The sequence below is a fragment of the Notolepis coatsorum genome (assembly GCF_963971535.1).
Source record: "Notolepis coatsorum genome assembly, chromosome: 17".
NCBI classification, from domain to species: domain Eukaryota; kingdom Metazoa; phylum Chordata; class Actinopteri; order Aulopiformes; family Paralepididae; genus Notolepis; species Notolepis coatsorum.
In genome coordinates this window covers 36,733,410-36,757,946 of record NC_140181.1, presented here as the reverse complement: position 1 = coordinate 36,757,946, position 24,537 = coordinate 36,733,410, and the positions used below count along the sequence as shown (strand labels likewise).

The window sequence follows — 24,537 nt, the reverse complement described above, 5'->3', positions numbered from 1 at the left end:
ATCGAGGGATGTCGCGTGATGTTTAGCTATCGGGCTAACTCGCGCTCAGGTAGGCTCTGTGCCATCAGGCATTAATGCTGGTGTTAGTAATACTGCTTGTTGTCCTGTGAGACAACCGAGTTGTGTATTGGCGCAAGGGGCAGGATATCTGGGTAAACGTGACTTTGAGTTGGACGTTTTCCCGGCTATCCTGGAGCGCGCTGCTAATGCTGTAATGCTGGGTCACTGTTCCACTGTTTCCCGCTGTGGGATGTCACCGCTTTTCCCTCCTCTTAACCGGTTCATTCAGTCGATAGCTAATGTGAGGGGTTTTGCTGAGACTTATTTACCCTTTTTACGGGTAAATGGGCTGACAACAGGGCGCAAGGCAGGTGTGCCTTGGCTTGAGAGCCAGGTAGCATCGATCCTTTGCCCTGGCGGGGTTGAACGGTGTCCCACCCGGAAGCCGACGCTTGAGAGCAAGTCGGTCCGGCAGGTGGCAGTATGGACTGATGATGTTTATACCGCCATAGGATGGAATTTAGCTGCGGCCAGTGTCGTAGCTCAGCTGATTGTTTTTCTGTCCACATTGGTGTCGGGTAGTGGGGCTGCAGGGCCAGCCGATGCTGAAAACATCGTGCATGTTTTTGGGGTTATAGAAATCTCGAATCAGTCGCAAGCTATAACCGCAGGGAGGATCAGGATGCTATCAACACTTATTAATAGGCATCTCTGGTTGGAGCAGTCTTTCCTTGGGGAGGAGGAAAGGTTTCTTCTCCTTAAGGCTCCTCTTTCCGCGGAAGGACTTTTTTGTCGTTCTGCGGAAACGCGGGCGGTATTTGACCTGGGCCCCACACCGCCTCACGCCATGCAGCCAGAGGTGAGAGCACGGCCTTGTCAGCGACTATGGCGAGGCCCTCGACCAGCGGCCATGTTTCCCCCGCCTGAGGTACCCTGGGCTCTACGTCAACAGGTGTCCACAAGGCCGACAGCCTTGGCGGCCGAGGGATCGGCTACATTGGATGAGCACGGCCTAAGAAACCGTTGCCGTCCTGCTGCGTGCAGCCCGCTCTTTGATCACTCCCTCCTCCAACACCAGCGGAAAAGGGGCTCTGATTTGTTTCCTTTGGCTGCGGGCCGCGGGTCTTCATTGAAGGGCATGCGGCCCCACGTTTAGCTTCTCATGGGGACAGGGGCTGACACCCAGTTGATGGCTGAGCCTGGGTCTGTCCGTGAGAATGTTGTGCTGTCACGCGGCTCCCTCGCCACGCGTTCTGCGTCTGCGTTTGGGGAGCCTGGTGTTACGTCTGTCACCTTTAAAGGTTGTCAGCAGGGGGACTCGAGGCCTCTTCGGAAGAATGCTCAGCGCGGGTTTCCCCGACCTCGCCTTCGCCAGGCCGGGTATCACGTTAGTGCCTCCCACTCCGGAGAGCCCGGTAGTGGTCTGGCAGGCGTGCGTGATTTGGGTGGTAGTAATATCACTGCAGGGCTACGGTGTGTAGGAACGCATGGGCTCCTCACACCTTGCATGTCCAGCTGCAGAACAGCCCCTCAGCGGTCCATGCTGGAGGGGTGTTCAGTGGGGGAGCTCTTGTCACCTGGTATGATGTCAGCTTCTCCCATATCAAACCGGCCCTTTCTGTCGGGGTCCCCCCTTGGGTGCGATTGCCTCGTGGGTTGTATCAGGGACCGATGTCCCGACTCCACGAAATGCCCTGCCCGCACGGTTAGCGGGTCCAGAGTTGGCTACGCACAGCGGGTGGGACCGGGCCACCTATCTACAGTTCCTTGCGGGCCAGCGCCAAATGGCGGCGGGTGCGCTTTGGGACTATCATCACATATGGCTACAGCAGTGCCATATGTCGAAGTGGATGGAGTTAACGTTGAGGCGGGGGCTTGTCTTGCAATTCGCACAAGCCCACCCTCCGTTTTCAGGTTTGGTGCAGACCCTGTTGTCAGTGTCGGCAGCAGTGACAGCTCTGGCAGACAAGATCCAATCTCTGTTGGCGAAGCAAGCCGTAGTCGTGGTCCCATGGGAGGACGCGATGTCGGGCGTCTACTCCCGGTATTTTCTGTTGCCCAAAAAAACGGGAGGTGTCAGACCTATACTGGATCTGTCCGCGTTCAATTGTCTGATTGTGGCGAGACGGTTCAGAATGTTGACCGTCAAACACCTGTTAAACGCTGTCAGGGTGGGGGACTGGTTCACCTCCATAGACCTGAAGGATGCGTATTTTCACATTCCGATTTTCCCTCCTCACAGGAAGTTCCTACGGTTCCTGTTTCAGGGCGTGGCGTACGAATACCAGAGGTTGCCGTTCGGCTACTCTCTGGCCCCCCGCACATTCACCAAGTGCGTAGAGACCGCGCTGGAGCCTATACGTCCTCAGGGGATACAAATTATTTTCTATCTCGACGACATTCTGCTCCTCAGCCGGTCGGAGGAGGTCACCAGGTCTCATACCAGGCTGGTGGTGGAATTCCTCACCAAGCTGGGTTTTGCTGTGAACTGCTGTGAACAGTCAACAGGTGGAGTACTTGGGCTTGGTTCTAAGCTCAAGGCCCATGAGGGCAACCCATGAGGGCAACCCTCTCGGAGCAGCGGCGAGTGTCTATCCTCGGCGCACTCAGGGGTCTCCATCCTGGCGGGACGGTTACGGCGCTGTATGTGATGCGCCTGCTCGGTATGATGGCATCTGCTCACTCTGTGGTCCCTCTTGGCCTCCTCTTCATAAGGAGGATACAGAGGTGGTTTTCCAGTATGAAAATAGACCCGGTGAGAGACAAGTGGAAACGTTTGAAGGTTCCCTTGTCGATACGGGGGGATCTCGCCTACTGGAGGAGGCCTGGTACCCTCACCAGCGGGGTCCCCATGGGCAGCAGGCGGTCACACGTCACGGTCTTCACTGACGCCTCCCTCACGGGATGGGGGGGGATGTGTCGGACCATTGCAGTGGGGGGCAGCTGGACGGTTCATGCTGCCCGGTCTGCTATGCACATCAATGTGTTGGAATTGAAGGCGGTCCTCCTGGTCCTCGAACGGCTCGGCCCCTTGGTGAGGGGCGAGCACGTGCTGGTTAGGACGGACAGCACGACGGCAGCGGTGTATATCAACAGACAGGGTGGAGTACGCTCCATCCGTCTGTACCGGGCGGCGTTCGAGCTTTGGCTATGGGCGTTTCGCAATCTGCGCAGCCTGACGGCACTCCACATCCCTGGCAGGGAGAATGTGGGCGCAGATGTGATGTCGCGGGGCGGTCTTCGTCACGACGAGTGGGGTCTACGTCCAGACATAGTCAGACAGGTCTGGGACCGCTTCGGGGAAGCTTCGGTGGATCTGTTTGCGAGCAGACAGTCTCACCAGTGCCCCTTGTGGTTCTCGGTCAGACGGGAGGACAATCCTCCCTTGGGTGTGGATGCCTTCTCGATGTATCCATGGCCGCCCGGGATTCTGTACGCTTTTCCCCCCATACATCTGATAAGTCAGTTGTTGGAGCGGGTACGTCGGGAGCGCAGGACCTTGATCCTGGTCGCGCCGAACCGGGGCACAGCTGTGTGGTTCCCGGTCCTGATCCAGCTCTTGGTAGCCCCGCCGTGGCCTGTTCCTTGGTCATCGTGGGCCCTCTCTCAGGCGCACGGGTCTCTGTGTCAGTTCCCTGTGCGGAGCCAGCCTCTGATGGTTTGGCTGGTGAGAGGGTGAGTCTGGAGAGGATGGACCCTTCTGTGGTCGACACCATCCGGAACGCGCATGCTCCCTCCACTATCGCGGTTTACGCGGGTAGGTGGCTTATTTTCCAAGAGTGGTGTAAGGTGGGGGGCTGGGAACCGGTGTCCTGCCCCCTGGACGCTGTCCTTTCCTTCCTTCAGTCTATTTTGGATAGACTGTCGGCTTCGACGGTGAGGGTATATGCCGCGGCTATATCCTCTTGTCATGAGGGGTTTGAGGGCGTTACGTTGTTCAGCCACCCTCTTGTGAAGCGTTTCCTGCTTGGCTCTCGGCGCCTTAAGCCGGTGGAACGTTCTCTGTCTCCGAGTTGGGACCTATTCGTGTGTTGTCCTACTGTCCTACTCTCTGAATGTACTGTCTTGTCCTGCTGTGCCTTTTTGTATTTTTGTATTTGTGTATTTTATATTAGGACATTGATTTTATGATTTGATTGTACAGCACTTTGGTTGGCTCTTGGGCTTTTAAACGTGCTTTATAAATAAATTACTTGACTTGACTTGACTTGACTCCAACTGGTCCTCGGCCCCGTTTGAGCCTCTTGAGCAGGTGTCTTTGGAACAGCTGTCTTTCTGCGTTCCTGCTGGCCATCACCTCCGCTAAGCGCGTGGGTGAGCTTTGTGCTCTCTCTGTGCGGCCTGAGTGCTTGTCTATTCGTGTCAATAGTGGTGCGACTCTGAGGCCTAATCCAGTCTTCGTGCCAAAAAATATCCGGAGTTCTTTTCGCTCAAGGGATATTGTGGTTCAGGCGTTTCATCCGCCTCCTCACGCTGGTGAGTTAGAGGCGCGCCTTCACCTGTCGTGTCCAGTCCAGGTTTTGGGGGTTTACCTCAGCCAGACTCAGGACCTCAGGGCTACCGATCAGCTCTTTGTTTGTTACGGTGGCTCTCGCGCTGGTAAGGCACTGTCGAAACAGCGCCTGTCACATTGGTTGTGTGAGGGCATTGCCCTTTGCTACACGTTGGCTGGGCTGGCCCCCCCTGGGGGTGTCAGGGCGCACTCCACTTGTGGGGTGGCGGCCTCTGCCGCCTTGTTAGGGGGGGGCCTCGGTGGAGGACATCTGTGCTGCGGCCTCCTGGTCCTCCCCGGGTCCCTTCGTTAGGTTTTACCTCATGGACATGACAGGGGGTTCTGTTTCCCAGGCGGTTCTGAGGTCTGGGGCCTCCCCTGCGTCCCGCCCTTCGGTGGGTTAGCAGGGGTGTGTGGGTGTGTGCCACGAGGTGCTGTGTCACACGTGGTCCCGCCTGTGCTGTGCGTTTTTAGGGGTCTCTAGTTCCCTCTTTTTCGCACTTGGGTGGAGTTGACTGCCGCCCCCTCTTCACTAGGAAGGGGGGGTGACGGGACTCCCCTCCCCCCTGGTGGTAGGGCTTGCGGGTCCTCAGGGGGTACATTTGTCGGGCCACGCGTCTGCTCTGCCCCATATCTCAATGGTGAAGAGCGAGACGCGATTGGCCAGTACGAGTATATAACGAGTTATATGAGTACTGGCTGAGCGTCTCGCTCTTAGCGCGCCCTGAGGTCCCTTGGTGGGGTTTTTCTTGATGGAAAACTTTTCCCGAGGAAGGGCGAGTGTGACCATGCCTGATGCCTTATAGGGGTACACTGGGGCGGGGCCTGGTCAAGTGCATGGGAGCTTTGTTTCGTTAATGACGTACAGTAGGTACTGGAGATGAGGTATATCTCAATGGCAAAGAGTGAGACGCTCAGCCAGTACTCATATAACTAGGTTATATACATAACCTATCGTTAGTAAGAGAGGAGACAGGGTAATTAACTAACCTCGTAGGTGAGTTTGTTCTTCTCCTTGTTGTGGAAGGGCAGCTCGTCGTTCAGAACATGGTTCAGATACTCCTCCATGAAGGCCATGGTGTTGGAGAACCTGTTCTTCTTATTGTCTCTGCTGTCGTCCATGTTGGAGTCATAACTGGATAATGATCACCAAAACAACATATTATAACAATATAATTCAAGATTCAAGATATGTATTTGTCATACAGTATGTTGATATGTTATGGCAGACAGTAACACCATACAATGCTAATCTTACTTTGCTAGTCCACCCTTCATATAAACTTAAACTAGAATTTAAATATTGAGAAACAATTTTAATGCTAAAATAAAGAATCTTAAAAAATATAAATAAGGTTGAAAAATAAGGCACGAGTGAGAGAGTAACAGTATTGCACATCCAGTTCACAGTGTAGTGGTAGAAAGGATGTAAAGTGCACTATGCATTGTTGCAAATATTGCAAATAATGGTTGCAGAGGTTACAGTGAGGTCACAACAGCAGGCAGAGTGTCTGTAGCATTCAATCAGTCAGTGGTGTGTGTGTGTGTGTGTGTGTGTGTGTGTGTGTGTGGGGGGGGGGGGGGGGTTGTTGAGGGAGCTGGTAGAAACTGGAGGAGAGTGAAGAGTCTGTGCTGGAGGTGTGTTCTGTCCCTGGTGATGTTGTGTGCTCTCCTGGTAACCCTGGTGGAATACATGTCCTGAGGGGAAGGCTGCTCCTGAGATGGACTGTGCAGTTTCTATCACCCGCTGTGATGGAAATGGTTAGAACACTCTCTCAACCGTACATCTGTAAAAGTTGCTGATAATTTTGGATGGCATGCCATTGATGCCAAATCTTCTCAGCCTTTTTAGGAAGTACAGCTGCTGGGATTTTTTGATTATCTGTTGTGCGTTGTGAGACCAGGGCCCTCATTTATCAATGGTGCATACGCACAGTGCGTAACCCGTGCGTACGATCATTTCTAAGCAAAGTGTGGGACTTATCAATTTGAACGTGTGCTTGACTTTGTGCGTATATATACGCACAGCTTAGACCGTGCATACCTGGCACCCAGCGTTAGAATATGAAGACTGCACGCACCATGAGACGGACTTTCATGCATTAGTTTACTTTCAACACAGTCTGACGTGTTCATATGATCCGTAATTCATTATAGTTCGTTCATTGTAAAATAGCGACATTAGTGTAATTATTGGTTAACAGTGGTTAACGGTCTTTATTAGTGTTTGCGCTGCCCAGGCAGCAATGGTCTTTAGGAAGTTAATAGATATCATATCCGACATCACCGTCTGTCAGCCTGTCGCTTATTTCTCCGATAACACGTGTTCGCTCGGTTTAGTCCACTTTCCCACATTTCATGGGGGTGTTTCATTACCGTATATGGTTAATTACGGGCGGTTCTGGAGTACTTGCAGGTGTGCGTAGGACCTGTGTACGCACGGTTGATAATTCCCGATTTTTCTGTGCGTACACACATTCTAAATTCCGCGCGTAGGAACAGAAACACTTTCTACGCATTGTTTATAAATGAGGGCCCAGGTGAGGTCCTTGCTGATGTGGGTTCAGAGGAATTTAAAGGTTTTCACCCTGTCCACCTCTGTCTCACCTACGTACAGTGGTGTGTACTGCACACTCTTCCTCCTTGGTTGAATAATCATCTCAAGTTCAAGTTTCAAGTTTCTTTATTAGTTGTCATACAGAAGTACAGAATACTTTTATACAAAATGCTTCTTTCTGTTACGCTCCAGAGACTGTGCTAGACAAAAGGATAAGTATAAAATAAAATAAGTATAGCAAGTATAAAATTGAAGTCACGTACGTAGACACAAGTGTTCAGTATGTACATATGTACAATGTTCAATGCAGAGTAGAAGTAACTGAGTTACCATACAATATACTATACAATATACTAATTACAATATACTATATAGTGCAAAGCAGAAATGGGATGAGGTACAATTTAGGTACAAAAGTGGGAAGCTCCCCTCCAATTGTGCGTTCGGCTGAACGCACTCTCTGTAGTCTGCTGCGGTCTTGTGCGGTGCTATTCCCAAACCAGGAGGTGACATTGCCAGTCAGGATGCTCTCTATTGTGCATGAGTAGAAGTTCTTAAGGATCTTCTGACTGACTTGGAACTTCCTTAGGCGCCTGAGGAAGTAGAGGCGTTGCCGTGCCTTCTTCACAACACTGTCAATGTGTGTGGTCCATGTCAAGTCCTCGGATATGTGGACTCCTAGGTACTTGAAACTGTTCACTCTCTCAACTGGTGCCCCGTCGATGCTGAGGGGGCTGTAGTCCCTGACCCCCGACCTCCTGAAGTCCACAATCATCTCTTCTGTTTTGCTGACGTTCAGGGAGAGGCAGTTTTCCTGACATCACTGCGACAGATTCTCTACCTCTTCCAGGTAGGCCCTCTCGTCGTTGGCAGAGATCAGGCCCACCACTACTGTGTCATCAGCAAATTTGATGATTGTGTTGTCGTTCCGCTGTGCCACACAGTCATGTGTGTACAGCAAGTAGAGGAGGGGACTCAGAACACAGCCCTGGGGGGCCCCTATGTTGAGCGTGATGGATGAGGAGGTGCAGTTGCCTGCTCTTACCACCTGGGGTCTACCCGTCAGGAAGTCCAAGACCCACTGGCAGAGGTCATAGTTCAAGCCCAGGTCCCTGAGCTTGGCTATGAGTTCGGAGGGGACTATGGTATTGAATGCTGAGCTGTAGTCGATGAACAGCATTCTCACATAGTTCCCCTGCCTCTTGTCCAGGTGTGATGCTGCTGTGTGCAGCACATGGGCTATGGCGTCCTCCATGGACCTGTTGGGGCAGTATGCAAATTGCAGGGGGTCCAGGTTGATGGGGAGGGAGGAACAGTCTTGTCTGTGTTCAGGGAGAGATTATTGAGACACCAGGCCACAAGTTCCACCACCTGTTCACCGCCTCAGCCTTACAGTGTTTGTGCCTGATGTGTGGTTGCCAACTCTGACTGACTGGGGTCTGCAGAGGATCCACGGGGTCTGGGATGATCTTCTTGATGTGGGTCATCACTATCCTCTCAAAACACTTCATCATTATTGGGATTAATGCAATGGGACGATAGTCATTCAGGCAGGTCACACTGTTTTTCTTTGGAAGGGGAACGAAATCCCTCTCTGTTGGTTGGTCTTGAGGGCCTATTGGCCTCTTTGGTAGATCTATGCAGGTCATCTCTGGCTTTCTTGAAGTCCTCAGGCAAATGCAGTGGAGCTGGCACGTAGCAAGGACCGGACTTCACAGTTAATCCAGGGTTTTTGGTTTGGGTATGTCCTGCAGCGTTTGGTGGGCACAATGTTTTCCACACAGTAGAGTCATCCCTCAGAGCAGCAGTTTTAAACACGTCCCGGTTTGTACTACAAAATCAGTCCTGAAGCACCAGTTCAGTTTCTTAATTCCACACTTTAACAGTTTTACTTACTGGGGGGCTTGTGTGAGGTGTTGTCTGTACGCTGGGAGAGGAACATTGAACTGTGGTCGGACTGTCCAAAGTGTGGCCGGGGCACAGCCTTGTAGGCTCCTCTCATGTTGCTATAGACATAGTACAGAGTGTTATGCTCCCTCGCCGGAAAGTTCACGTGCTGATGGTATTTCAGGAGGACACACTTAAGGTTGCGGTGGTTAAAATCTCTGGCTACAGTGAACACAGCGTCCGGGTGTGCAGTCTCTTGTTTGTTGTCATGCAGCAGCCCCAGTGCCGTTTGTGGAGTTCGCTTGGATATAAACAGCCAGTATAAACACTGCACCGAACTCCCTTGGCAGGTGAAAGGGTCTGCATTTCACCATTAAATGTTCAATATTAGCCCAGCAGTGTCTTTCAACTACCTGTACGTCCGAACACCATCTGTTATTCACATAGACACAGATGCCGCCGCCTCTCATCTTTTCCGAGGCCTTTGTGCGGAATGCGTTGCAAGCTGGATGGTAGAGTCTGGAAGACTAACAAGACTAACAAGACCAGACCATTGTCTCTTTGAATGGGGAGCCATCTACTGTATATCTAAGAATCTGTCATACATGTCATTGTTTTTCTTTCATATTTCAAGTCACCGGTAAATTGCTTACAAAACACAGAATGGTTAATTTGGTCAAAAACAAGTTTTGTGGTAGAACAATGCCTTCTTTTCTATTTAGACTATCCAGTGGTTTCAGCGAGTCCACTCACTGCACGATTCCCAGCCTTTTGGCAGAGATCGGGATTAATTTAAAATCTTAAATAATTTGAATCTCACCTCAAAATAGAGTAAATTATCATTTTACTCAACGTAGTTATTTTATCTGAGTGGTATGTTTGTTTTGTAGAAAGTAGTTTCATTGGAATTCCCTCATTGAAAACTCCTGTCATGCTCTGTCTCCTCAGTATAGAGACAGTCTCTGATTACAGTAAGAATGACCATTGCATTACAAAGATCTTACTCTTTGATGGTAATAGAGGTAGGGATCTCCGTCCAGAGCCGGGCAAACTTAACAGGAGTCACCAGTTCCTGTGGGTCTCTGTCGACGTGGGCGTGGAGCATGAGGCGACAGAACGACGCTCGGAGGTCAAAGGGCAACGTCTCATCCATCATACACAGGAAGATGAGATCAATATTCAGCTGCTTAGAGATCTCATCTATAGCCAGGTACTGACGGTCAAGACACATCCTGGCAAACAGCTTCAACTGGTACCTAGAGAGAGAGAGAATGAGAGAGAGAGAGGGGGGAGGTAGAGAGAGAGAGAGACAGACAGAGACAGAGAGATAAAGAAAGAAAGGAGAAACAGATAGAAAGAGACAGATAAAGAGAGATACAGAGAGAAAGGGAGAGAACAAAAAGAGACAGAGAAAGGGATAGAGAAAGAGAAAGAGGAGAGAGAGACACACAGAAATAGAGACAGAGATAGACACAGAGAGAGAGACACACACACAGAGACACAAAGAGACACAGCGAGAGAGAGACAATCAAAGATATATATATATATTTAGAGAGAGAGACAGACACACACACACACAGACAGACAGACACACACATACACACACAGACACATATAGAGAGAGACACAGATAGATACAGGGAGACAGAGATAGACAGTTTAAATTAAATTATACATACATCGGTTTGTCATTGTTTCTCATTGTGTGTGTGTGTGTGTACAGTACGTGTGTGTGCAGGTATGTGTGTCTGTGTGTGTGTTTGTGTGTTTGTACCTGTAGTAAGTGAGGACATTGTCATCATGTGCGTTCCCCTGCCTGGCCTCCTGAGCCAGTTGTCTGATGCTCTTCTCTTGTCTCTCGTTGGTCTTGTCAGTCCAGACCAGCCACACCTGAATGCACAGGTTCAACATCAAGTCTGTTGGTAGCCTCTATATTGTATTTATATTGTGTGATGAGTCCGTCTGTAGTCTCTATATTGTATTTATATTGTGTGATGAGTCCGTTGGTAGTCTCTATATTGTATTTATATTGTGTGATGAGTCCGTTGGTCGTCTATATATTGTATTTATATTGTTTGATGAGTCCATTGGTAGTCTATATATTGTATTTATATTATGTGATGAGTCCATTGGTAGTTCATGATGATGGCGCCGCCCCGTTCGGCTGCCTCTCTGTTAGCTCCGTCGAGACTGTGTTTACTTTTGTTAATATTTATAGTTTTTAGAGTTTTGTGCGTACCAACTGTTGGTGCATTTAATGTATATGACCGTCAGTCACTCATAGACATTGGATTACGGGAAACTTACCAACTGGATTACTCGCTGGATCAACTTTCCGAACCACATCAATGGCCGGAAGAAATCCTCCGGAGACTAGGACCAGATCCTTTGTTCCTAGACCCCAGGAAAAGACGTCGAGGAAAAAGGGCTGGGGTCCGAAACAGGCTGAGATCCAGACGACACCGTACACCACTTCCCAGTATATTGCTAGCCAATGTACAATCAATAGACAATAAACTGGATGACATCCGAGCAAGGATTCAATATCAAAGAGACGTTAGGGACTGCAATGTCCTTTGCTTCACCGAAACTTGGCTAACACCGGAGGTTCCAGATCACGCGATTCAACCAGCGGATCATTTCTTTATCCATAGGAAGGATCGGACACAATCAGAGTCCGGTAAACAACGTGGTGGAGGTATTGCCTTCATGTTTAACAAAAATTGGAGTGATCCAACGAATGTGAAGGAATTATCCAACTACTGCTCCCCAGAACTGGAATATATAACCATCAAGTGTCGTCCTTTCTTCCTCCCGAGGGAGTTAACGGCGATCGTCCTGGTCGGAGTGTATATTCCACCGCAAGCCAACAACAACGCCGCGCTCTCCAGACTACACGACGAGGTAAATAATATACAAGCGACGAACGTTAACGCCGCCATTTTAGTACTGGGAGATTTCAACAGCGCCAATCTGAGAAAGGTATTGCCTGATTTCTACCAGCATGTGACTTGCAACACCAGAGGCGGTAACATCCTAGATCACTGTTACACGCAATTTAAAGGTGGCTACAAGGCTCATTCTGATAGTGGCTTTGGCAAGTCAGATCACGCATCCATTTTCCTTACACCAAAGTACAGACAAAGAATTAAAAGTACTCCCGTAGTCTCGCGAGAGGTGCAGAAATGGGATGTGACGTCAGAGGATACGATCCGGTCAGTGTTCCACAACACAGACTGGATTGTATTCCGCGACACAGATAACATTAATGCCTACACGGAGACAGTGCTGGACTATGTCTGTACTAGGGTGAAAGAAACAATCCCCACTACCAAAATGAAAGTTTACCCAAATCAAAAACCCTGGGTAGACAAATCCGTCCGTGAAGCTCTGAGAGAGCGCACCAAAGCATACAATGACGGCCTAGTGGCAGGCAACATGAATGACCACAAGGTGGCGCAACACAACGTAAGGAGGACAGTGTCAGAGGCCAAACGGCGCTACAGGGATAAAATTGAACTCCAGTTTGAACAAGCTGACTCTAGAGCTATGTGGCAGGGGCTCAAAACGATGACAGACTACAAAGGCGCCTCCCTCAAACTGAACAATGACATCTCCTTAGCAAACGACCTCAATACCTTCTATGCGAGGTTTGATGCTGGTAATAACAACACCAGCTCACAAGCCTCGGCAATGGGGGGGGGGGGGTCGGCTGCTGATGGAGGCGCAGTGTTCAGGGTAACAGAGCATGAGGTGAGGCGGACCTTTAAAAAAGTGAATATCAGGAAGGCAGCAGGTCCGGACGGCATCCCCGGCCGCGTCCTAAAAGTCTGTGCCGACCAACTGGCCCCAGTATTCACTGACATATTTAACCTGTCCTTAGAACAGGCTGTCATCCCCACCTGCCTGAAGAAGTCCACTATTATCCCTGTACCCAAAAAATCCAAGCCTGCTTGCCTCAACGACTACCGCCCTGTAGCTCTCACCTCCATAGCCATGAAGTGCTTTGAGAAGCTAGTAAAGGGCTACATCTGCTCCTCCCTCCCCATCAACATGGACCCCCTGCAATTTGCATACCGCCCCAACAGGTCCACGGAGGACGCCATATCCCATGTGCTGCACACAGCAGCATCACACCTGGACAAGAGGCAGGGGAACTATGTGAGAATGCTATTCATCGACTACAGCTCGGCATTCAATACCATAGTCCCCTCCATACTCATAGCCAAGCTCAGGGACCTGGGCTTGGGCTATGACCTCTGCCAGTGGGTCTTGGACTTCCTGACTGGCAGACCCCAGGTGGTGAGAGCAGGCAACTGCACCTCCTCATCCATCACCCTCAACATAGGGGCCCCCCAGGGCTGTGTTCTGAGTCCCCTCCTCTACTCCCTGTACACACACGACTGTGTGGCTCAGCGGAGTAGCAATACAATCGTCAAATTTGCTGACGACACAGTAGTGGTGGGCCTGATCTCTGCCAACGACGAGAGGGCCTACCTGGAAGAGGTCAAGGTCCTGGCGGGATGGTGCCAGGAAAACAGCCTCTCCCTGAACGTCAGCAAAACAAAGGAGATGATTGTGGACTTCAGGAGGTCGGGGGTCAAGGACTACAGCCCCCTCAGCATCGACGGGGCACCGGTTGAGAGAGTCAACAGCTTCAAGTACCTCGGAGCCCACATATCCGAGGACTTGAAATGGACCATACACATTAACAGTGTGGTGAAGAAGGCACGACAACGCCTCTACTTCCTCAGGCGCCTAAGGAAGTTCCAAGTCAGCCAGAAGATCCTTAAGAACTTCTACTCATGTACAATAGAGAGCATCTTGACCGGCAACATCACCTCCTGGTTTGGGAATAGCACTGCAAAAGACCAAAGCAGACTACAAAGAGTGACACGTTCAGCCGAACGCACAATTGGAGGGGGGCTCCCCACCCTCCAGAACATTTACAACAAGCGTTGCAAGGGGAAGGCTAAGAGAATTATTAAGGACTCGAGCCACCCGAACAACTGCCTCTTTGAACTGCTGCCGTCAGGCAAGCGACACAGGAGTCTCAAGGCGAGCACAGAAAGACTCAGAAGTAGCTTCTATCCCCAGGCCATCAGGCTGCTAAACGAACAATGAATGAACACTACACAACAACAACCACCAAACACACATAGCACACACATCCACACGCACACACTCACTTTAAACAAACACACTGTAGCACCCACTACACACACTTTATAGCACACACCCACTTTAAACAAACACACTGTAGCACCCACTCCCCACACTTTATATTTATGGATGAAGGATTGCACTACAACTCGTACACCTTACTGTAAATTGTACCTAAAATTGTACCTCATCCCATTTCTGCTTTGCACTAGATAGTACTGTACATTAGTACACTGCATAGTATTGTGTATTGTATATTATATGGTAACTCAGAACATTGTACATATGTCTATACCGAACAACTGTGACCTCATTCTTCTTCTAAATTCATGCTATATTATGTTATTATGTTATTTGATACTATCTTGTCTAGCACAGTCTCTGGAGCGTAACAGTAAGAAGCATTTTGTATGAAAGTATTCTGTACTTCTGTATGACAACTATTAAAGAACTTGAACTTGAACTATATAATGTATATATATTGTATGATGAGTCCGTTGGTAGTCTATATATTGTAGTTATATTGTTTGATGAGTCCATTGGTAGTCTATATATTGTATTTATATTGTGTGACTGTCTCTATCTGTCCACACTATGCTACCTCATCCTCCTCTCCATACTCCTCCATCCCCAGATATTCGGCAGGAGCGCCACCAGAGGGCGCCTCTTTGGGTTCACGACGCCTGGAGGAAAGAAGGGAGAGATGAGGTTAATATGGATTGGATTGGTAATTGAACAGGATGCTTACTGAGAGGGGTACACACACACATGTATACACACATATATCAATCCGTACATGTTGACTGCAAGCAAGTCATTGATAAGCGACAGGTGTATTAGACACATAATTTAAGATATAGTTTATGCGTCCGCAAATGTGCTCGTCCTCCCATTCATTAACGTGGTGGCATCCAAGCGATAAATCGCCATATCCGGCTGGCAACCAATGTGTTAAAAATGCTATAGATAAAATTTGTATGTAGACTAATACTTAATGTGTGTGTGTACCCCTAATATATATATATATATATATATATATATATATATATATATATATATATATATATATATATATATATATATATATATATATTATATATACATATATACAAACAATTAAGATCCAGATATATACAAACTAGGAATAAAAGGATTTGTGTAAACAATCAGAACCGTTCGGTTCGAGACCGTTGGGTTTACTTCAGTTTGTCTCGAAATGGTAATGTGAGTGGACAAGACAAACTATATCAGATAATGTTTCTACAGCATAGTTTAAGTCTGCTGTTTGGGTGCATTGCAGATTTAGTTTAGTTTATGATAGAGATGATTAAACATTACAGATTTAGTTAGATAGAGATGGATTAAACAGTGATTGAGTCCAAGAATTGCACTACATGTGAGCATCAATACATTTAACGTTATCATTTAGATTCCGACAGGGCAACATCCATAATTAAATCCTTAATGTGACGATGCAGAATTGTCAAAGAATTATCCAACATGTCCACTATTGTGTACACTACTAGGTCTACACAGAGGGATGGACCTCCAGAGTTCAGTTTAACTGCTGCTAATTTCACACCCTCAATCCATCCATCATCTATTCCTCCATCCTCTCTCTCTCTCTCTCTCTCTCTCTCTCTCTCTCTCTCTCTCTCTCTCTCTCTCTCTCTCTCTATCCCTCCCTCCCTCCCTCCCTCCCTCCATCTCCCTCTGTATGTCTTACTCTGTCTTAATGAGAATGTCTTGGTTCTTTGGTTCCAGGACACATTTACAGATCAGTTCCTGAGTGACTGGAATGGCCACGTTGTTGGACACACACAGGTCTGACAGGTAGTCCAGGAACCTGTCAACACAACCAACATCATACCATTAGTCATAGAAAATTGCATTGAAATACACACACATATGTACCTTTTCTTCTTAAACGTAGAATCTGTAATGTTGTTAAAAGAAAAGTTCAGTGGCCGCCATGCGTTGGTTGCCAATAACGAGATCTCTCGTTATTTAATCGTTATTTATTTTATTAGCGATATCCATTAATTTTTCATCCGTCCAGCCTGACATTATCATTGGGAATGGCTCTGAGCTCGAAAAGGGCAAATACCGCCCCCTGTCGTCTCCCGGATGGTAATGCACATCATTGGATTGGATTGAGTGAAAAAGTGCATCAGAGAAAAACTCCGCCCCAGGGTTTCCCCACCTCTGGCAAGCAGTGTCGTGTTACCAGAGTCACTGGCGAGGCTGGAAGCAGCTTGGATCATGCGTTTCGGACTATAACGTTGGATCAATAAACGCGATCAATATTTTGGAATGGCGATCAGGAATTGGATTCATCTTTTTGCAGAACATCTGATCTGAGGTAAGGAATCTATCTTACCAGTTTTGGGTTAATCAGAGTTGTTTTTCACAGATTGCACAACGTGTGTGTGTGTGTGTGTGTGTGTGTGTGTGTGTGTGTGTGTGTGTGTGTGTGTGGCGTTAGGCGCTGAGCGCGGCACGAATAAATTATTTTTCAGCCCGCTTTTGTATTATGCATAAGAACACAAATACTCTCGATAATCTAGCGTCTATTTGAAAATATTCATAAATCAGCCAGAAAATGACAACGTGTTTTGTGTATTCCAGTAAATGGCTATTTTCGCGGAATTTCTCTGAAATTTCTAGAAATCACCAAAACTATACTCGTATTCAAAACGGTATAAAACGGAAATGTACTGATGAAAAAATGGATCAATGGATCCTTTGTTTAATGTTTGAAATGATTACAAAATATGTTGAATCAATGTAAAATAACATACTCCAGGTGGTGCTATATTGTGCTATATCTGCACCTGCTGATCTTCTGAACAGCTTTGTCCCTGTAACCGCAGTACGGTGGTACCAATAACCATGGTATAACACTCCTTCTGATGTTGTTTAATCAATAACCATGGTATAACACTCCTTCTGATGTTGTTTAATCAATAACCATGGTATAACACTCCTTCTGATGTTGTTTAATCAATAACCATGGTATAACACTCCTTCTGATGTTGTTTAATCAATAACCATGATATAACACTTCTTCTGACAGCTGTGTGGTAGCCGATGTCACCATGTACAGTCTCCTCCAACAGTGCAACAAACTGTCTGTGATTGAATGTTTGTGTAGAAGTTTACTCTTATAGTAAACTATAGGGATATCCTGACACAACTTGTATTTATTCTTACCCTGCCTACTCTTTTACACTGCCTATCAAATTCATGTGTCGGTTATTGCACTTTTTACTTCTTACTGATGACTATTTTTGAACTGAATCATTTTAAACTATTCTTATTATTTGCTATGCTCGCTCATGCCTGTTTTTTTTTTTTTTTTTTTTTTTTTATGTCCGTCGGTTAGTGCTGTTAGTAGAACCAGGTTAACTGTGTCCTGGCTGTAGTAGAACCAGGTTAACTGTGTCCTGGCTGTTAGTAGAACCAGGTTAACTGTGTCCTGGCTGTAGCATTGTAGAACCAGGTTAACTGTGTCCTGGCTGTAGTAGAACCAGGTTAACTGTGTCCTGGCTGTTGTAGAACCAGGTTAACTGTGTCCTGGCTGTAGTAGAACCAGGTTAACTGTGTCCTGGCTGTTAGTAGAACCAGGTTAACTGTGTCCTGGCTGTAGCAGTTTGGTTTGTTAGAACAGACTGTAATCTTATGCTTATGGCAGATCAATCAGCATGGATTGTCTGTAAACTTTAATACATGGCAGTTTGGTTTGTTAGAACAGACTGTAATCTTCACTTGCTTATGGCAGATCAATCAGCATGGATTGTCTGTAAACTTTCACTTGCTTATGGCAGATCAATCAGCATGGATTGTCTGTAAACTTTATGCATTGTTGTCACTTGCCATATCTTGCTATGCTCGCTCATGCCTGTATTTTTTATGTCCGTTCTATTTTATAATTTTTATTTTATTTTATTTTTATTTTACTATTTTTAAACTGAATCATTTTAAACTATTTTTACTATTTGTGTTACTGAAAACTGTAAGCGGAGAGCCTATTGGGATGCTAGATCCTAATGTGAAACACTGTGATTCTACCTGTCTATCTTTTTATGCTCGCTTATGCCTGTATTTTTTACTGTTGTGAAGCACTTTGAACTGCAACCTCTGTATGAAAAGTGCTATACAAATAAAGTTATTATTATTATTATTATAGTTACAACATCAATAACATGGTTCATTTGTGCACATTCTGATGTATAATACAATGTACAAATACCCATTTCTGCTCTGCGTCAAACTATAACACTCCCTCTGATATTGTTTAACCAATAACCATAATATAACACTCCCTCTGATATTGTTTAACCAATAACCATAATATAACTCCCTCTGATATTGTTTAAAGGATAAGGTTGGTGTAATTAAATCATTTTCTTATTGTCAACATAGCCTATGAAAAGACCAAAACCAACAACACATTTCTTCTACTAGTATGGTCTGTCCAGCCAACACCAGATTATAGCTCATATCCACAAGTCATAGAACTCCATTGTTTTTCTCCATTTACTTTTGATGTACTACTACTGTATGAAGAGACAGTGATCACCTCCAGTCTGAACCAGAACTACTGTATGAAGTGACAGTGATCACCTCCAGTCTGAACCAGAACTACTGTATGAAGAGACAGTGATCACCTCCAGTCTGAACCAGAACTACTGTATGAAGAGACAGTGATCACCTCCAGTCTGAACCAGAACTACTGTATGAAGAAACAGTGATCACCTCCAGTCTGTCTATGATGCTCACATTCAACACCCTACTCCCTCCCCCTTCTTGTGCACATACTAATTCCATTATATGTGTCATGATAACATGGGCATATTGCCATTTTTGTACCTGAATCCCATCATTATGTTGGGTGAAGGACATGTGATAATTGGATATACAATGTGTTTCTTCAATTATTTCTTCAACTTTCCTGGGGTAGTTCTACTACTACAGTTGAAACTACTTGATGAAATAGTTTATTATAATTTATTGGGGGGCCGATGTGGCCGAGCGCTTGAGATACAGAACACGTTGGTACGTTTTATATCTGATATCACAACAGAACATATTAGTTTTATATCTGATTATCACATGTCCTCCTCACAACAGAACATGTTCGTTTTATATCTGATTGTCATGTCCTCCTCACAACAGAATGACAGGATTCAGGTTAAAACTCTTTAAATAGCAGGTAAACTGACCTGGGTTTTCTGTTCTTCCTGACCAGACTAACAAAGGTCTCAACCTAAAGGCAGATAAACTGACCTGGGTTCTATTTTCTTCTTTACCAGACTAAAAAAAGGTCTCCACCTCAGTCTTTAAATGGCAGGTAAACTGACCTGGGTTCTCTGTTCTTCCTGACCAGACTAACGAAGGTCTCCACCTCAGTCTTGGTGATGTGTTTCTCCAGGAGCTTCCTGTTGTTGTGAAGCAGAGCTGTGATGGTGTCCTCAGCCAGGATGTCATAACCTATCTGACTCTGCATTACGCCAAACTGCTTCGCTATGTGCTCCTGGAGAGAGAGAGAGAGAGAGAGAGAGAGAGAGAGAGAGAGAGAGAGAGAGAGAGAGAGGAGAGGGAAGGAGGGAGAGAGATAAAGAGAGAAGAGAGAGGGAGAGAGATAAAGAGAGAAGAGAGAGGGAGAGAGAAAGAGAGGGGGGAGAGAAAGAGGGTGAAGGAGAGAGATGGAGAGAGAGAAAGAAGCAGAGAGAGGGGGATGAGAAGGAGAGAGAGGGATCATTATTGAAACATTTGGGTTTTACTGCAAACAATGCTTGGTGCCCCCCTCCCCTCCCTCCAGGACATCTACAATACACGCCTGGCCCGCAAAGCACTACGCATTGCGGGCGACATCACACACCCCTCACACTCCCCTGCCCTCCGGGAGGAGCCTCCGAGCCAGGACCAGCAGACTACAAGACAGCTTCATACACCAGGCTGTCAGGAAGCTGAACTCTCTCCCAGCTCTCCCCCCCCCGCTCTCACTCTGCCACCGCAGAACCTGGACTAAGAACCCCCCCCCCCCCCCCCCCCCACTGACACACACACACGCACACGCACACGCACACACACACACACTCACACACACACACACACCTGCCGCCCCAGGCTCTGGACTCCTCTCTCTCTCACTGCCCCCACAGACTCTGGACTAACCCCCCCCCCCCCCCCCCCCCCCCACTGACACACACACAGACACACACTGCCACTTCACAAACTCACTGCCACTTTACTTTACTGCCATTATTTTAGTTGACATTATATTAGTTTACTGCCATATCTATCATCTCACTGCCACTTTACTTTACTGCCATTATTGTATTCTACTGCCATTATTTATTATTTATACTTACTATAGTATGTATACACCGTGGGAAGGGGGAAACGCAATTTAATTTCTCTGTATGTCTTTCACATTATGAGAAGCAACAATAAAGCTGACTTTGACTTTGACTTTGATACATGTTTCTATTTATGTATTATATAAAAGTATGATTGAGTTATTTTTCCCAGTGGCTAGTGATTTAGAAATAGAATTTGTATTTACAAATATGGGAAAATTCATTTTTTTTGAATCTTCATAATAATAATAATAACTTCGTTTTATATAGCGCCTTTCATAAGACCCAAGGTCGCTTTACATAGGGGGGGGGGGTGACAAATTAACAAACATAGTGGACAGACACAACATATACATATACATATACATATAGAGTGAGAAATTAGGGGTTAAAGGCCAAGTTGAAAAGGTGGGTTTTGAGCAGTTTTTTAAATGAGTCCAGAGTTGGGGCGGTGCGGAGTTCTGCGGGGAGGGAGTTCCAGAGGGTGGAAGCTGCCACACTGAAAGCTCTGTCCCCGAACGTCCGCAATCTGGTTCGGAGGATGGAGAGCTGACCAGTGTCCGTGGATCGCAGGGACCGTGACTGAGTGTAGGGGTGGAGGAGGTCAGTGAGGTACTGAGATGCCAGAGCGTGAAGGGATTTGTAGGTGAGCAGGAGGGTTTTGTAGGTGATGCGGGATTTGATGGGGAGCCAGTGGAGGTGGATCATCATCCCCTTAATCTCCTTCACCTGGTTCTTCCGGTTGTCTACCTGTGAGTCTCTGTAATATAAATACTTCTAATTTTAAATAATCTAATCTAATCTCCCTTTCACCTTGTTCCACATGTAGTCTACCTAGGAATGTCATGGTATCAAAACTATATTATATATACTTCTAATTGAACTCTTTCTGCGCCATACCCGACATATCTCGAGTTTCGTCGCCAACCGTTGAGCGCCATCCTTTTTTCCGATTTTCCTATTCAAAACAGTTGCATGGACCTTGGTGACTCATCTGAGTACTTGAAATTGCAATGACGATTGAATCCCGCCAGGTGGCAGTATCACCTACCTTATGAACATGCATAGTGTGGGTGGCCCCAGCCCCCAAACAACTATAGGGACTCACTCTACTAGTAGGTTGCAAGCAGCTGTGAGCAGGACGACAATGGGGATCGCCTAGAGTGAACTATTGGATATTATGAAAAAGACTAAATGGATTATATGAATGATGATTATGGACGACGATAAGGTGCGTTTTCAAACGTTATATTTCTCTGTATGTCTCCATCGAAGTGAGAAATGGAGTACCTCTAAAACAAAGGTACATCTATTTTACATCTACTTTACCGAAATTCCATCATAGAACATGCGTTTGTATGATCGCAGTGTCGTAAAACGACCCCTCCCCCCCCGATGATTTTGTGAAGAAACATAATGGTAGTGTATCTTTTGACAAAGGTAACGTCTATTTTACGTGTACTTTACCGAAACTTCATCATAAAACATGCGTTTGTATGATCGCAGCGTCGGAAAACTACCCCCCGTCCCCCCGGCTTTGTGAAGAAACAAGGTCATGTGTTTACCTTTGAGCTGGCAATTATATAGCTTTCAGGCGAGCAGCCGTGAGATTTGCGCATACGCTGCACAAAACACACTTTATCTCACAATCTAGAAAACCAGCCTGGATTATTTTGAAACAGGGCAATGTTTAGCTCGGGATTGTGCACGAACGAGGGTATGTAGAAACAAACTATTTAGTATAAATAGTGCCTGTCAAATGAGCCATACTCTTGTCTCCATAGCTATAATATACAATATACAATAGCTCCGCAAAGATTGTGAAATATCGTGAACATGGTCCAAAAAAACTGGCGCCAGGGAGTACAGATGGGAAAACAGCGTGGCAGTCAATGAGTTAATCTAATCTGGAAAAAATCGAATCGAATCTAAAATAATCGTATCTAATCTAGAATAATCTAATCACATCTAAAATAATCTAATCTAAAATAATCTATTCTAATCTAATAGTCTAATCTAATTAAAAATAATCAAATCTAAAATATTCTAACCTAATATAATCTAGAATAATCTAATCTAATATAAAATATTATAATATAATCTAATGTAATATATTATAAAGTAATCTAACCTAATCTAATCTAGAATAATCTAATTGAATAATCTAATCTAAAATAATCTAATCTAATATAATCTAAAATAATCGAGTGTTATCTGCGTCTCACCTGGTTCTTGCGGTAGTCTTCTTGCGAGTGCCGTAGCACCCGGTAACAGAGGCGGAGCATGTACTGATAGGGTGCGTTCTTCTGGTCCGCCAGCTCCTCCAATCGCAGCAGAGGACCCTCTAACCCCTTGTCCTTAAATGGAGCCTTCAGTATCCCAAAGATCTACACACACACACACACACACACACACACACACACACACACACACACACACACACACACACACACACACACACACACACACACACACACATACACATTTTTACACACATATTGCACAGATGAGAGGAGAGTCTAGATGTACATGCAGACACAGAGACACATTTACTCTCAGGAGATATTGGACCTGAAATTGACACTTTGTCTGGCAAAATATCGCTAGCACAAACTCTGCTTAGGGACAATGGACCTCATTCTCCAACACACTTACAAAAAAGTTACAAAGATATTTCTTCTTAACTTGACTTATGAAGTTCCCGCAGAAATTCTGCCATTCCTGAATGGTTGGTTTCGTATCTGTGTTTCATTCTTAGCTAAGAACAGGATTTAAAAACGCGATAAAGCAGTCGTAGTTAGGCCAGATTGGAGTGTGCTCGTGTTCTTAAGGGCCTAATTTGTGAGAAAATCATTGGTGATTGAGTTCAACGTATGGAGAGGTTCTCTTAAGTAGCCAAAATGATCGCAGCTGCGATCCCCTGAATGAAGTACGTCACTCATTCATAAACTGGAAGCGCATTCTCATACACCTGAATTTGCATACAGACACGCCCCGCCAGCTCCTCATAAGGCGAGCGCCGTGTGCAAAACTGAAAGGTGACATGCATTATAAATGGATTTTTTTCAGTGTCTAGCATTGTATTATAGTAATAGTAGTTAGTATCAATGTGTCTGTGTCTCTAAATACCATATTGGCGGATTGCTCTCATTCAGCTCAGACCATTTCCTGCTCGATTTAATTAGGTCATTCTGATTTGACTCGCATCGTGACGTCACGTGGTGAGGATGGAGCGGATAGTGATCCGATTGGCTCTGTGGTTGTAGCTCATAGAAGGGGACCTGCTTAGAGCGAGCGAGAGAGGGAGAAACAGATACACCCTCGCGACAGAGCACACATACACACACACGCGTCGCGCTGTCGTCTCTCTGTCTGTCTCTCTCTCACCCCCTCTATCACTTCCTCAAACGGGAGAGGGAGAGAGAGAGACAGACAGAGAGACAGACAGAGAGACGACAGCGCGACGTGCGTGTGTGTATGTGTGCTCTGTCGCGAGGGTGTATCTGTTTTTCCCTCTCTCTCTCTCGCTCGCTCTCTGTCAAACCCTGTTTGATGAAGTGTCAGGTTTGTTTACACAGTGCTCCATGTCTCTCTCTCTCTCTCTCTCTCTCTCTCTCTCTCTCTCTCTCTCTCTCTCTCTGTCTGCCACTCGCAGACTGTGTGGATGACTGTCACTCAAAGTGCTTATGGGCGGAGCCAGGCCAACATAGCCTGAAATCCAATCTGAGAAAAATTTGGCTTTTGAGTACTTGATTAGAAATATAAAACAATGGATTTTTTTAAATAAAACCTTACAGAGGTGTTCCATAGACTCACAGGAATTGTGTAAAGTTGCCCAAATAGTGCTAGGAATAGCAATGCATGTCCCCTTTAAGCGAGAGGCTCCCCCGTCCTCTCACAGTACGCCCGACTCTGTGGCGGCCTTAAGATGTCACGCTAAGATGTGTACTGTACGTTCTACAGTATGGCTTACTACTATAGGGCAGCGCATACAGTATATGCGATCTCGTAATAAAACAAGTCATTAGAATAATATAAGCCTACTGTTCATTCATTACGCACGTAGGCTATAC

At 46.4% G+C, this 24,537-nt stretch overlaps 1 protein-coding gene across 1 annotated transcript in view; it reads right to left on the bottom strand.

The window, feature by feature from the left end:
• Positions 1-24,537, bottom strand: part of itpr3 (inositol 1,4,5-trisphosphate receptor, type 3) — a gene marked incomplete at its 3' end in the record, with an annotated part of 178,829 nt that overhangs the window by 82,006 nt on the left and 72,286 nt on the right. Inside the window, exons 15-21 of the mRNA XM_084333416.1 lie at positions 22,690-22,851; positions 19,463-19,635; positions 15,826-15,945; positions 14,701-14,782; positions 10,711-10,826; positions 9,941-10,192; positions 5,483-5,627 (exon numbers count right to left, since the gene is read on the bottom strand). Coding sequence (XP_084189542.1) covers positions 5,483-5,627; positions 9,941-10,192; positions 10,711-10,826; positions 14,701-14,782; positions 15,826-15,945; positions 19,463-19,635; positions 22,690-22,851 — 1,050 coding nt within the window. The remainder of the gene's footprint in view (positions 1-5,482; positions 5,628-9,940; positions 10,193-10,710; positions 10,827-14,700; positions 14,783-15,825; positions 15,946-19,462; positions 19,636-22,689; positions 22,852-24,537) is intronic.